A 15267-nucleotide genomic window follows, 5' to 3' on the forward strand; every position below is an offset into this window, starting at 1 on the left:
TTTCACAGTTCTTCTGTAATTTGAATTCCTCAAAAACTTCACTTGCCCGTCGGGCAAGTTAAGAATAAAATTCACTAGCCCGATAGCAAAATCCACTAGCCCCGGGCTATCGGACACTACTTTCTTTGCACGCTGGGCAGACAAGCTGGAGATTGGTAAGATAACAATGACTTCAGCAAGTGGTCAAAGTAGGGTGGTTAGAGCAGGAACCTGCTGAGGGTTCCTTTCGCGTCTAAAGACAGATATCAGTCTAAGATGCAAACAATCAATTAAAACCTATAAACTCTAATATTCAAATTCAAATTCGCGTTTGTTATTCCTATACAATTTCAATAAAAGTAGTGAGAAGAATTATTTGAAGTATCAATTAGATTCATCTTTTGTGAACATGTCCTCAATTTTCATGACTTATGAATATCTGTTTAATGAAGCTTTGATATTACAAGGAGAATTTTGACGCTGATCATTCTTAGGGCTTTAAGGGTTAAAACCTACTTGGTCATGGCAGGATGGTCAGTAAAGTTTGTTTTTTCGATATTATTCACAGCTTAAAATTTATATCTGTTGTGACAAAATTGTTCTAATGTAAGGCGATCTTGGAGTTAACGGATTTTAAAAAGGGGAAATAACCAGATCTTAAAAAGAAAGTCAACAAGGTATATTATCTTCCCAGAAGTGGACAATTAAGCAATTAACAGCCACCCAATACGGCTAGTGCAGCACGTGGCCAGAGTGAAGCCTTATATTGATACTGGTTTTCACTTTTGAGTCTAAAAGATATTACGTGACGTGTCCATTCAAATGAAATTTCTTCGGCAGTATTTCGAAAGATTCACCTTATTTTTGAAATTTTACAGAATGAAATTTATCTTTGTTCTGAGCAGTGTTGTTCTAATGTAAGGCGATCCTGTAGTCACGGGGTTGAAAAAAAAAATGCCGGAAGGCAATGAGGTTAAGTATCTAAGCTCAACTTGCCAGAGGCAGACATGTTAGCTATGTCTATGTTAGCTATAAGCGCGTTCTCTTGCTTTCATGCACCCCAAAAGAAGCCATAAATTTCAACTGTAAATTAAGCTCGTCTTGGGTTATGGATTTCTCAAAGTTGTCGCTTAAACTAGCGGACCCCCTTAATAGCAATCACAGGTGCAAAATTCACAAGTGTCAGTTAATAGCACTCAGATCTCTTTTCTTTATTATCCATTTAGCTGATACATAAGCCAAGGCAATAGGATAATAAAATAAATGTAGACTAATGAGACGATTTAAAGAGCTATTTCACGCAGTTTAAAGAAATTTAGAATTCAGGACCGATAAAAATGACTCAAATATCAAAACAAAACAAATACAAGCGAGGAAATTGATGGACAAAATTTTGGAAAATTGTAACAAACTACATGCGGATAATTTAATAAGTTGATGACAACTTGTATGAAATTGTACTTTATAGTGGTAAGGCTTGGCCTTTGTTTTGTTTATCGAATATCGTTGCTTTTGAAAATTGAAGTTTAGTTATCGTCATTGACAAAATTATTGAACTATATGCCCTAACTTGCTCACCATTTGAAGGTATTTCAAACGACACAGCTTTTAGCTTTATGTATATTACAGTCCGACATTTAAGGAACCTATAACAGCGAATATGGTTTAAATTGAACGTTATACAAGAACATTGCGTAAGGGAAAATAGAAACAATTAATGCGGGCAAAACGGGCCAAGGAGCTTTATAGGTTATGTTCACGCCTTACAGTTAAAACATATATCCAAAAAGTTAATTTACCTAAAACATGTTTTGAAAACAATGTAACCATTGTGGCCAAAAAAGGCTAAATATACTTGAAAGTGAGTTATTAGAAAATAAACTTTAAGCATGTTAATTTGGCAAAAACAAAACCCAAATGTCAAAATTATTCGTTATAAGTTAGCTTTTTCAAAAAAGATTCTTAAAAACAATAGCCTGGAAGTCAAAAAGCGTTTACTATAAATTCTATACCATATAGTTCTAGTATTTATTATTATTTTTTAATCATCTCCTCCTGTTATTCTTTGTGAGCTTCATGAGCGTACTTAAAAGTTCAGCATTCCTTTTCTTTTCGTCGTTTTTCAGAGCTATTAATCTCTCTTCCTCTTTCTGCAATGTAGGAATTAATTCTGACGCCCTCCTTAAGATGGTAATCTTCGCTGCCCGCTCGCTTTCTTCCAGTGAAGGAATGCATTTGCGAAGACACTGAAAACGGTTCCGTAAATCGTTCCTTCTTTTTCGCTCTAGGTCGTTGTGCGAGATGCGAGCATTCCCTTCATCGGTTTCCTGCATTAAAGATTCACTGTCGGGTTTCCTTGACCGTAGTTCCCTTGGTGGTATATTCCCGTCGTTCGTTAATTTGCTTGTGGTGTCACGACTTGTACTGGTGGAATGTTTCACTGTTTTGTCTCCTGTGACGCTTACAACATCGATTTCGTCCTCATCTGTCAAACAACAAGAAAGGTTTTCTTTGGTAAAAACATCCAAATATTTCTCATAAACACGTTCGCTTAAGAACTAAAAGCCGTTTAAATGTTTTGAAGGATCGGATGACCGATTTAGAAGAGGCAAAAGCCTAAACTGACATGAGTTCTCCTAACGATTAAAAAACGGTCTTACTGGTTCTTTGCGAGCAACAGGCTAACAGTGATCCAAGGAAAACAATAGTTCTTTCACACAGCAAGAAAGCATTAAACTATAAGCAAAAGTTAGCCACGCGATTAGGCCTTTTTAGCGTTGGAACATACTTTAAAAAAGTTTCAACTATCGATTGATAAAATACTTTGAAACAACGGAACGGTTCGCTCGTTAAAACAGCTAAATCATATCACAAACTTCGATGCCCGTTTCACATAGAAAGCAGCTGCATGTATCGCTTTTTCACTCAGTTTTCCTTCATAAAACTTCACACAGAAGGAATCACTACAAAGCGGCTATACTGCATCAACATCGGAGGTTATGTTTCAAATAGAACTTTCGCAAATTTATCTCGAAGCATCAAAATCCATGAAATAGTTCAATGTTTTCCTTAAAGAAACCTTAATGAAAGATGTGGTTTATTAAAAACAGACTGGAAATACGTATATCACTTAATTCAAAAGGCAGCTATTATTTAACTGAGGCTTAATTGTTTGGCACGTTTTAAAACTGTTGGTCAGACGTTTTCCTCTTCAAAAGACGTTTACATGCTTATTATTTACAGGGGTTTTTTTAACACAGAAGTAAGCAAAATGCTCCCTACGTATCCTGAACATGCACAAGTCCCTATCCTTTAAACTACTTTTGATAAAAAGCAAAAGAATTAGAAAAAGGAAAAGTATAAAAATTGAACAACAAACAAACAAGTTTCCTCGTGTTCTGAAAACAATAAGAAATACATTTGGATGGGTTATCCGACTGCAGGTACTGATTCATTGCAAGGATGAGCTCCTTTGTCTTAGTTGTATTATATTGTTCGAGCTCCTCTTAGGAGATAATAATGCAAAATAGAGACGGATTAAATCTTTTGCTCCCAAGAGTGACCAAAGTCAAATTCAAGAAAGATCTCGAGCACAATTTTGTAATATACTGAGTGGCAAAGCTTTTCAGCTGAAAGGTTCCATTTAGAGTTTTGTCCGGCTGGAGAATGAATGTACGAGGTAGCTCTTAATCGACATAAATGGGAGAGAAAGTATCGATGATTACCGTGCAGAGGAACTGAACTGCGATGCAAATTAAGATAATTAAAGGGAATTAGAAAATGCTTTAAGACACGTGACAAAACAAATAGCCAAAATAACAACAAATCAAGTAGAAATTTCCATTCATTCGCGAGTAAATATTTTGTGTTATGAGGCTATGTTCTTTCGCGACCTGCAACGAAAATTAAAAAAGCTACGCTATTCATGACTAGTTCGCGCTTAAAAAAGTGATAGTTACAGAAAGATGTATAAAATATGTAAAAAGAAAAGATTAGCTGATACCTGTGTCAGAAGTGTACTGATCTTGAACTGGTAAATCAAAGGTAACGCCACCGTTCTCGGATCTCGCAAAAACATCGTCGGTTTGTTCGCTGTCTTGGCAATGACTCAACAACGAGAAGGCAAAGAGATCTTCGGACTCCACAAACGTGTGAGCGACTGGCGGTTCGAAGTAGGGCGAAGCAGACGAAAGGCTAAATCGAGCTAAGAAATCTGTCGTAGAATCTGGCCTCTTCACTCGATCCCCACTCCACATTATGTCGTTGACAATGGCCGGAGATTTGACGTGCGGTCCACCAAATTCCCGCGCGAATTCGCCAAGCGCAAGGTCATCGACCTCAAGTTCATCCTCTGAAGTTTCTTTCATCTCCCCTAAAGGTCCCAAGGCAGGATGCAATCGCACCTCTGTAGTTACGTCTCGGCAGCTGCTGCAGAATTCCACCGGAGAGGTCGGTGGGGTTGGGAAAGGAAACGAAGGCAAAAAATCTTGCGAGCATTGAAATTCAAATTTTTCTCGGGGAATGCTTAATTGCGGAAAAGAAGTAGATAACGGATCAAGACTTGAGAAGCAATTCATCTCCTCCTTTTCACTTGAGATGAGATGCATGGAGGTCGAGTCTGAAAAGCCGGCTGCTACGATGTGTTGCAAATGAATAAAGCCGTAATAGATGCACGTGTATTTAAAGGGCTCACGGGTAAACAATGAAAATTCAAATAACCCTCCACGGGCCAACCCTCCAGGATAACGAGATAATTCAAACAACTGTCAAAACGATAGCGCGCGTTCCGGAACACACAACGCGCACGCGTGCAGCTTATGGTCACCGTCCAGCAAGAAGCCAGATTCGTACACTAAATCAAAGTCCAAACAACGATTAAACGTTTGAATCTCGCACCAACGTCTGTTGCATGATAATTGCTCCAATAACCTCAACTTACTTGAAACCGGTGGGCGCGATTTCAATTAAGACACGAGGGTAAGGCGAGCACATGCGGGGGTGGTTTCATGTGTCGCTAAAGAAAGAGCCACCAGTCTTTTTGTTAGAATTACTAACTCCGTTGACCGGTGAGGATTAGTTAACATTTACCATGAAACGCGTGCTTATACAGCGACCTGTTGAGATTATTCTAACTGCCATTTAAAACTGACAGTTTTATATACTCGCCCCAACACGTTTCCCTTGCATTTATTTACACTTTCGCTGCCGTAAATCGCAAGTATAAAATAAACTGAAGTAAATAATATTACAAATAGTAATAATAAAACAAAAAGGAAATGACTACTTTGCGAGATACATTGTCAGTAGAAATGTATATCACTTTTTCATTTTTGTGCTGTGAGTCAAATAGTAATGAGTTAAAAGCTTGAAGGAGGTGAGATTAAGATCTTGTGATTTTTGCAACCTCTAATTGCTTTACACCCCGAAGACAGCTTTAGCCGCTTAAGATTAACAAGTAGTGCTAAAACCGCGTTTTGCCTTTAATTTTTACTTTGGCAATGTATCCAGAGGTTAATAAGTTTTATAAAATTTCTCGTTAATAAAAAGATTATACCAGACAGTCACACAAATCCAAAACGTCGACAAAAGAAATAATCACTAGATTTACGCGCAAAATACTTCTAACGCCAAGATTCCCTCCCTTTGAAATAATTTTCTTTGGATTGAAACTAACCGTCCCTATAATTATCAACAGAGGTAATTGAGACTGGACTCAATACGAGAGGGATAGAAATTATGTCAAAGTGCTCGAAGAGAACACAAACCATTGGGGCGGTACTTTCTTAAAGAAGCCCTCCTCCGACTTGCCACGATTCAAGATCATTTCGAGTGGTGTCAAAACCCTGTTCCATGGTTATGTCGTTTGTGGATACGAGTTCCATCAATCACGAAGCGCGTTTCTTTTGTCCTTGTTTTTTTTTTTTTGTTAACGGGCAAGCCTCGCGAAACAGGTGCCCCAGTCAAAGATGACATCAGCCACCAGTTTAAGTGGAGAAATAAAATAGCGTGTACACAAAGATGAAAGCGCCATCACAATATAATGAGAACAAGATTCAAAACAAATAAAACATGGCATTGGAAACTTCATTATTAAAAAAAGAAAAAAAATCAGAGGACTGTAATTTAATTCCCATTTTCCTTAAGATAATCTTTGTTTAACAAATTAACCCGTGTTCTCTTTAAAGTCATGTTAAATCCTGCTAACTGTAATACCTAAAACCGTCTGTTATTTGGTGGACAGTACCAAGAGGGCATATAGCACACACCAGCCAGAAAAGCATTACCCATTCTTTATAAAAAAAAACACAGTTATTAACACTTTCAACCGCAGAGTAAATGATGAACTCTTGTAGTTAATAGACTGCATAACAGTCCCTATTTTTGTGGGCGCGAACGACATCCAGTACTATTTTACGGAGAGTTTTGTCACTCAAAAGCAAGTAAATTATGCTCAGGATCAGCGAACCGCTCGGATTAATCTCTCGCAAACACCTTTATTAAAACCAATAACTGCAAAACGTATTTTGATCAGCACTGCTCAGTGACTGCTACAGCGGTCTGTTTCGAAGCGCTTTTCCTGTTCCGGTCACAAGCCCCCTGGGGCACCCAACGACGGTCTCCTCCTAAATACATTGATAACACTTTTTAGGCTATTCTGAGTACTTTTAGATGTCTAGAAATGCATTCTAAGCGTCGCTATAAAATTTGTATCAGTTCGGTCACCCTAGGGGAAATGTGAGTCTTTTCCAAATTACAAGGGCTTGAGTATTATTTTCCCGAAAATTTTAGATACAATTTGACGTGTTACGAAAGTGAGACATTTTCTGACTTCTCTCTCCATTGTGTTTTTGAATCCGAAAACTTTAGGTTTCCTTTCACTCGACGAAAAATAGCCTAACTTGGGAAGTGAAAAGGGAAAAGTAAACTTCAGAACATCGTAGGAATTTATTAGATAAGCCTTCGAAAATTGTACATGAGTGAAACGGACATCTAGAAATTTTTAGCCGACCTCAGTACCGGAAAGTTCTAGGCGATATTTGCTTCTCCGAGCAGATAATTCACAGAAAACAGTCGTTGGGTGCCCCTGATAAGCCCCTCAAACCTGTTATAACACGTATAATCCCAGGGCTTAAAAGCGGCAGATTACGGTAGATGCTCGTAAATGGTTTTCCTTCACTGAACAGAAAAACTCAACCCTCAGCTGCCAGCACCATTTAGCGGGTGGTGAGCCTTTGAGCGCGTTTGGAATCGAAAGGTGTTGGTTCGAAAGTTGTATTGAGTGGCTTTCCCAACAATATCGGAGTACGAGTACAAAAAGCAACATTCAATCTTTACCCTTTCACGGCTTGAGTCACTTAGTTATTAAAACCCACAATGTCGTCTTTAGTGGACTGTGGGCAAAATCGAATGGTGTGACCATTCAAATGAAACCTTTTCAGCAATACTTTGAAATGGTGGGTTTTGTTTTTAAGAGAGTATTATACAAAATTAAATGCAGTTAATAATAATAATAATAATAACAAAAACAATAAGAGAATAACGATGATAATGATCGTGTTCATAGCCTATATTTATCCAAACTGCTTGCGAGCGGCACGCGTCTTCATTATTGTTTGAAAACGCCTCAAGAAGAAAATCATCGCATAAAGCCTGAACGCAAAAGATGTCACAAAGCGTCGAAATCTCAACCGCGGACATGGATTCCGTTTTTTCGGCTGCTGAAGGACTCACTCACGACGTAACCTTTTTCCGTCTGTGCAAAAATCAGCACGGTGCGCCGCGTAAGTGCTTAGACACATTAAAATTTCTTGATAAAACGACAGGTGTTTTTTTCTGTTTCTGATCTTAATTACAATACTATAAAGGAAACTTACTGAAAAAAAGAGTACCTCTGGCTTGTTTTACACATTCAGTGAGCAAACGAGAAAAACAAAGACTCAAAAAAAGACCGAGAAGACGTTTAAGGAAAGGTCAGTATGATGGAGAAGCTTTCGAACACTTTTAAAGTCGTTAAGTTAGCCAGACATGAAGCTGTCAAGAATGGAGAGAGGTTATGGTCCAACTAGAAAAAAAGAACGGCATTTTCTAACGTGAGTCACAGACCGTGTCCATACTCACATTTCCTCATTTCATATGGAATCAGATGAAGAAGAATCAATCTTGCGGGACATCGCTACAGACACAAAAACGAGCTTGTCTAGGAACGCCAACCCGTGTAAAACGAGGACCAGTAGACCCCCTAAAACGTACTTAGATTGTCTTTAAAAATAGAGAGGATTTGGACGAGTTGAACAGACATTTGTAAGGAGAAGGGGGAAACTCATAGGAACATTAAGCTGAAGATCGTGATGATCTCGGTAAAAGTAACTACGTTGCACTTGAGCAGACACAGCGGGTAAAGAAATCAACCGGAATGTACAAGAAACGTGCGGTGATTGTTTTTGCAGTTATTTGTACTATTGTTCTCAAAATTCTCCTGCTATTGTTGCCGTACGTGGCAGCCTGATGGAGACCGGTCATAAGAGCAGAGTTGTCAGACAAAAAGAAAAAAAGAACATTATAAAACGTCAACCTGCAAGATGGGATTGTATTGTCTCTTTGTTACAAAACCTTTTTCCTTATTTCTGGTGCTGCGTTGTTTCCAACTCATAGCAATTCGTGATTTTCCTAAGCAGTAAGCGAGTGTGGCTTTCCAAACAGGAAAATAACTCGAGAAACCAAGAAGCGCCTTCTTTTCATATTTCTTACCATATTTCGTATCGGTTACTTCACAGCGGCACAGGCGAATTATTCCCGCCGGCTTCCATTTAAGTGGTCACACTTCAAGATCTCATTTAATATCATGTTAGAAGCAAAAGCAAAAACGGCTGTGTACCGGGAGACTACAAACAGCAAATAAGAAACTAAACAACACAATAACAAGACAGGGCGGTACTGTATGATAGTTTACATTTGAATCGGCACTCCTAAGAACCTACTCAAAGCAACTACACAGAACTGGAATAAGTCACTCTCGCTCATCGAACATCGAGCCGAAGCGGTAGACCGAGAAAGGGAGATCATTCCCAGTCCTCACTCCAGAATATTTACGTCCGTCTTAGTGGATTTCAGTCCTCACTCCAATTCATTCACTTCCGCTACGGTCCGAACACCCGTTCACAATGTCACGACCGAAGTATGCAACAGTACCTATCCGATATCTAATGTTCCACTTTCGAGATGGGCGTGGGGCAGCCTTGGCGCTACGTTATAGATATCGCGCCGAAATCATCGTTCTTATGTGTGAGCAGAAACCCTATCCGATAAGGTTTGCGTACCAGCGCAACAGGTATCTGGTATAGAGTGAACAAAGCCTTTGATCTAGCTAGCTGAGGCCGAAACTTTATTCATCCACCGGATACTTCATAAATCCTTTATCAGGTTTCCACCTCACCATGAAAAAAATCCCACAGAATGATAAAAAAGGACCGAAAACGTCGGACCGCGGTTGAGCGTATGGCCTTACACAACCATTCAGGTACCGTATTTATTCTAATAAGCGCCTGCGCGCTTATTTCAAATTTCGACTAAAAGGAGTGGCGCTTGTTGGAAGGAAGGCCCTTAATCGACGGGAGTGGGGCGAGGGGGCAAGCGCTTCAACGAACTGTAACTTTATTTTGGCTAAATCCTAAATAAAAAGACAAAAACTACACATTATCCACCTAAATGTTAAGTCAAACAGTGGTTGGTTTTAGCTATACTATAACAATAAAGTTGGAAGAAACTTTAACAGGGTTAAAATAATCGCCCCTGTTTCCGCTAAGCAGGAAATCACCTTAACCCATGTTCGGAGAATTTAGAGGTGCATTACGACTCACTGTTAAAGAGAGTCGGAATCAACCCGTTTTGTTGACAGCACAGCAAGAGACATGCATAATATTCTAAAGGTTTTGGAAAATTTATCAACTGCAAAGAAAAAGCTACAATAATCTCACAAAAAATTCGTCAAACATAGGGTTGACGTTAAATGATAACGTCTTAGTTCGTTCCGCGCCGTTTCTTCTTCATTTTTTACTATAATTCTCACTCGCAATAGATTCTTCTCTTGTTCGTTAACATCATATTAACAGCAATGTTCGTTCTAATGAGAGACATACCGGTATAAGTTTATCCCTATTGCTGAACCGGGTAGAGATTTTTGGAGGGGCTGGAAGGAGGGGGGTCCTCATCCCGTATTCTCGCTCCTTTTTCACGAAAGTTCCGCATCCCGAAGTTTTGTCATCGCTATCCGGAAAATCGCGACGACGTAAAAGAGAATGTATGGAAGCTGCTAACATTGGGCTCGAAATCAGGTTAAAATTTTGGCGAATCCCACTTAAATTCCGTATTACGTTAAGTAAACGTTTCGCAAATCCCACAATGCCTGTGATTCGGTCAACTCTCGGATCCTGAGAATACCACTCCAGACCCTGGAGAAACCGATCGAGAACCCCTGGAGGGTACCACCTAACCGCAGACGGGCAATAATCTGGCGTTTTTTTCTGAACTCGAAGTCTCTTGAAGGACAGTACAAGGTTACGTATGTGAAGACAGTAGTACTATAATGAACGTAATATTTGGAGTCAGTTTAGTAAATCAAGCCCAAAAAAATGGAGCTTTTCATTGAGGAACGTTCATAAAAAAAGGAGTATGTCAAATACAAAATGTGTGACACTCATAACGGTATGATGTTAACACCCCATCAAAAAATGTTAAAACAGAAAACTCTTTTAGGAAATCTCGCAAAATTATTGAATAGCGCAAGAAATTGCCGCAAAGGGTTTCACATACGCAAATTATTACACCGAGATATGATGTGATTATCACAATTTTCCATTTTAATCAGAAAGGCCACTCGGTCTGCGTGGATTCCTCTACGTTTTGACTTTACCGCAGGCCAGAGAAGGGTATTGGCGATGGTCAAAAACATATATATAAACACATCATGTAACTAATTTTTACGCGACCAAAAATTATATTTTTTGCGGGCGCACAAATGATTTCACCTCGCACAATGCCGAAATAATATTGTTGCCACAAAAAAGGTTTCTTTCCTGAATCTAAGTTTGCTTGCCGGGTCCGCCAACGGTGTCCTTGTATAAGAAAACAGTGAATTCATTACCAAAATACGTTCTTGCAATAAAAACAGACGATGAGACGGACGTCCAAGTGCTATTCGAATTACTGCCTTTCAATATTCGTTAGGCGCAATGCGAGGGGGTACTGAGCCTGCGGGGTTTTACAGACAACTTTAATAACGACTGAATATTCCAGAAAACGTTACTGTGGTGACGATTGTAATTTTTTTCTGTCATTACTATTTTTCATTTTCACGTGATAGCCTCAATTAAAAGTACAAGTACAGACTAACATTGTCCTGAGGTTATCTTTTGTAACTTATTTAACAATTCGATGTTTTTGAGCTTTTCTGTTCGCTTTATGTATTCCAGTTTTACAGATTCTTTCTCTAGCATTCCAATACACTCCAAAGCCTTTCGCAGAATGGCAATCTTTGATGCTCGTTGATTATCTGACAATTCTGGCAGGGCCATTTTCAGATTCTGAAACCGTGCCTTCATGTTAATTCGCCGCTGCTTTTCCAGATTGTTATGAAAACCGCGGGAACTGCAGCTGTAAGAGGTACCTCGCTCGTTCCCTATTGGTTTCGCGTTACGATTCTTTGATCTTTTGTTTGCAAATTTTATCGAAAATGTTTCATCACTGTCTTCATAATTTGTTCCGGTTTTTATCACAGCAAAGTTTCCACAAAGCGACGATTCTTCCTCCTGTCCTGCTTTATTATCACATAGATTCATCGACGCATTGTCAATTCTCGGGGAAATAGGTGGAGGCGCGAGGAATCCTAAACGACTGCATTCAACGGAAGCTTCACCGCCTTCGACAAACTCGTCTTTGGTAAAGGAAGGATTTTTGGCGGGGGTGTCAAAATTGACGCAGTTTCCCCAGTTATTCATTGGAAATACATTTAAAGAGGGATCTGTATTTACCTTTACACTTTGGGAGAGTTCAAGATACTCTGCGGAGGTTGACGTGTTACTCGACTGAACGAGTGGGTCGTGGATAGTTTGAGACCTTTGCCAAGGGCTTTCGCACTGCTTTCCACTGGACTGAGTATTTTGGTCCAGTGGAGGGATGCCTACATGTATCGCCTCCGGACAAGAACCACTTGTAATAGAATTTTGAAATTTAAGTTTATTTCCTATAGTCATGGTAGAGAGAGGTAAAATCTGTTGCTCGCTAATGCACGTTTGGCCAGTGTCCAAGAATTGCTGTTGTTCTTCGATGAAATCATGTCCGTTTCTTCCCGTCGAAATCCTCGCTTCGGTAGATGCTACATCCGACTTAACAAATTTTGTTTCACTTCCCTCTGAAAATGAAAGAACGCTGACATTGGCAAACGAATCTAAACTGTGAGAAATTTCATCTGCGTTTAAGTCATGTTCGCTGGACAAGTATTGCTTCGATTTGTCATTGGCAAAATTTTCGATGGAAGACACTGGAAATTTGAACACAGTTGCGTCATCTGCAAGCGTGCTGTACAAGCGATCCACGGGAAGAGGAGTTAACACACAGGGGAAATAAATCTCTAACTCGTCGCGTTCGGACTTCCTTATTTTTGAACGACCAGAGGAGTCGAAGTGAACCCGACCGCTGCAGCACTCGGTCTCGGCAACAAGCGATTCCCTTGAAACACCAGTTCTGTTGATGTCAGAACGAATTTTTTCTAACAAGTCATCGAAGTCTGGAACGACTTGTGTATCGTCAGAACCATGTGTTCCAAATTTCCCGCCCCAGAAAATGCTATCCGTGTTGGCGTGACCGAAACTCCCGCCAAAACTGCTTGCCTCTTTCGAATCTTCGTAGACATTTCCGGCGCTCGCCTCGAGAAAATTACGACCGTATGGTAAACATGAAGTCTCACTTTGAAAAGTCCCAATGATAGATTTTTCTTTGAGAGATGTTTTGTCGGGATGGTTAGAGCATTCGATGCTGTGTTGTTCTTGAAACTGAAAAATTTGGTTTGCTTTCGTCGAGTTCATGCTAAACAAACTGCTGACTTGTGCTGATCTGTCTTTGTGCTGAAGTAGCTAAGAAATGAAAAACATCGCAAAAGAATGGTTTTGTTATGAAAGTAATATGAGGGCAAATAAGCGCTAGGAGATTAGCATTTGTCAAAGCGACTAGAGCTGTCAAATAAAAATGAAAACACTCAAATTCCCGCCTACGCAGTCAGATAAGCAAAATGGCTCCCGAGGTAGCAAAAACAGATAGTCTGATGGTTTTACTAATTAGTGTGACCGTTAAGCAAGGTTAACGAATACTTCATACTCCGATTTTCGGGGCAACATTGCACAAAAATAAAATTTTAAAAAATCATTTTTAAAAAATTCATTGAAGAATCGCACTCAAAAATAAAAGACATAAAAACAAAGCGCGAACAAACATCACTTCCACCTGCGCATCATGTGATTTTAGCAGCTGTCCTTCAGTGTCACGTGATATTTTGAATCGGTGTCCTCTTTCGAATATTTTTGTTGAATATTTCCGTCAAATATTACAGAATTTGAGAAAATGTTTCCAATGCGGTCGTTTATCTCGGACTTAAAGCATTAGATGTTACACCTTAATAACTAAATGTCTACTGCAGTTTAACGATCTAATGCTTTAGTTTGTAGGAGATGTCTAGATGATTCTCGTATTGCAAACTCAGCTAACAGTGAACTACTGTAAAACAGCCATTTCTTTTAAAACTTTCATTCCCAAAGTTTCTTTTCACCTTATATTCTTGAAACGAACTATTTGCTCGGACGAAATTGTGTTGTTTACAAGAACAGAATGACAGGGTGCCTTTCAGATTCAATCGTAGCTGATACTTAATTGCATTCTTTGAAACCTGCTCATCAATACAACACCGTCAGCACTCTGGGATTCTAGCATCTAATACGCGATTTCTTAAAGTTTCATGATTAAGAAAAGTTCCACTTGATGGAGAAACTTTTCTTGTTATATTTCCTTACTTAAATCGATCAAAATGTTAACTTCGACACGATAATTTTTAACCAACTCGACACTTGAAAAAAACAACACTAACCAATTAAGCTTCTCAATTTTCTTTCAAATTATTATTTCGTCCGTTAATAACATTTTTAAACGGGCCTACTCCCACGCATAACCTGTATCATCGCTCAGCAGCGTGGCCGAAGTAAAACAGATTCCCATTTCATTCCGGTGTGGTACCAGCACAGACACTTAAGCAAACTGCCGACGCGTTTCACCTTGCCACGTTCAGGATAATTCATGTTTCTCTGCTTACCTTCAGACCTGCTGCCGTAAATTAACTAAGCGTCAAGAGTTCTATATACCAATCTGGCTTAAGAAGCCGTAAAAGTCCTCAGTTCGCGGGTCACAGGTTTCTATACGATGCAAGGGTGTCCACGGCCGAAGCTTAACATTATAACTTTCTTGAGAATGGGACACTAATTCGGTGCAAAGTTATCGTAATGTTTCAAGAAAACAAGTTTCCCTCGTCCCTCGGAGACTATCGGGCAGCAAATCGGCAGGTAACCAGATCCAAAATCGTTTGAAATCCCGCTGTTTGATTGACCAGAATCTATTTTCTAGCCAATCAGAAGGCGGTAATGCAAAAGCTGGTGTATAAGGGGGATCTCCCGCTCCTCCAATGGCCCCTACAACAATTTCGCCGTAAATATCCCTTTCCAATAACCTGCCAAGGATGGGCTTTCCTTAAAGGTCTTTAATTACAGTATGTTTTCAGCGAAGAGTATTTATTTTAACCATTTGTAGGGTATTCCGTTCCATTTTATTTCACGATTTTTCGAGATAGATGTAGGTCTTGCAAATCGACAGGAATCACGACGGTAATAGGGCCAGGTAGGTTAACCCTTTAAGTCCCAATATCCACATACAAATTCTCCAGACTGATCTCCATACATTTCCTTAAAGAATTAGTTGAGAGAATTTGATAACAGATCAAAGATTTTTGTCTCTGTGATCATTTTATTAATTCTCATAGACTTTGCTCTTGACAATCTACGGATATCGCTAGGAGAAAATTGATGTTGGTCACTGTTAGGACTTAAAGGGTTAAGCCCTGTTACATAATACATTGGGGAGAATCAGAGCGTTTTTGGTATCATGATTTTTCAGCTTGGAGACAGAACCCTGAAACCATTCGAACGACATCTCCTTAGTACTTCACTGGCACACTTTTGGCATGAGGATTAATTT

At 39.4% G+C, this 15267-nt stretch overlaps 1 protein-coding gene and 1 long non-coding RNA gene across 2 annotated transcripts in view; both read right to left on the reverse strand.

The window, feature by feature from the left end:
• The window catches only part of LOC140940039 (uncharacterized), a 40342-nt gene that overhangs the window by 18498 nt on the left and 6577 nt on the right, over window positions 1-15267 (reverse strand). The gene's annotated exons all lie outside the window — the stretch shown is intronic.
• On the reverse strand, window positions 1184-14868 carry LOC140940709 (uncharacterized). Its single transcript, XM_073389674.1, has 6 exons — window positions 14382-14868; window positions 11365-13106; window positions 10470-10556; window positions 5654-5658; window positions 3983-4714; window positions 1184-2464 (listed from the first exon to the last, which is right to left on the reverse strand). The coding sequence occupies exons 2-6, from the start codon at window positions 13056-13058 to the stop codon at window positions 2025-2027; spliced, it is 2958 nt and encodes a 985-aa protein (XP_073245775.1). The 5' UTR covers window positions 13059-13106; window positions 14382-14868; the 3' UTR covers window positions 1184-2024.

Source organism: Porites lutea, chromosome 6 (genome assembly GCF_958299795.1).
Source record: "Porites lutea chromosome 6, jaPorLute2.1, whole genome shotgun sequence".
NCBI classification, from domain to species: Eukaryota; Metazoa; Cnidaria; class Anthozoa; order Scleractinia; family Poritidae; genus Porites; species Porites lutea.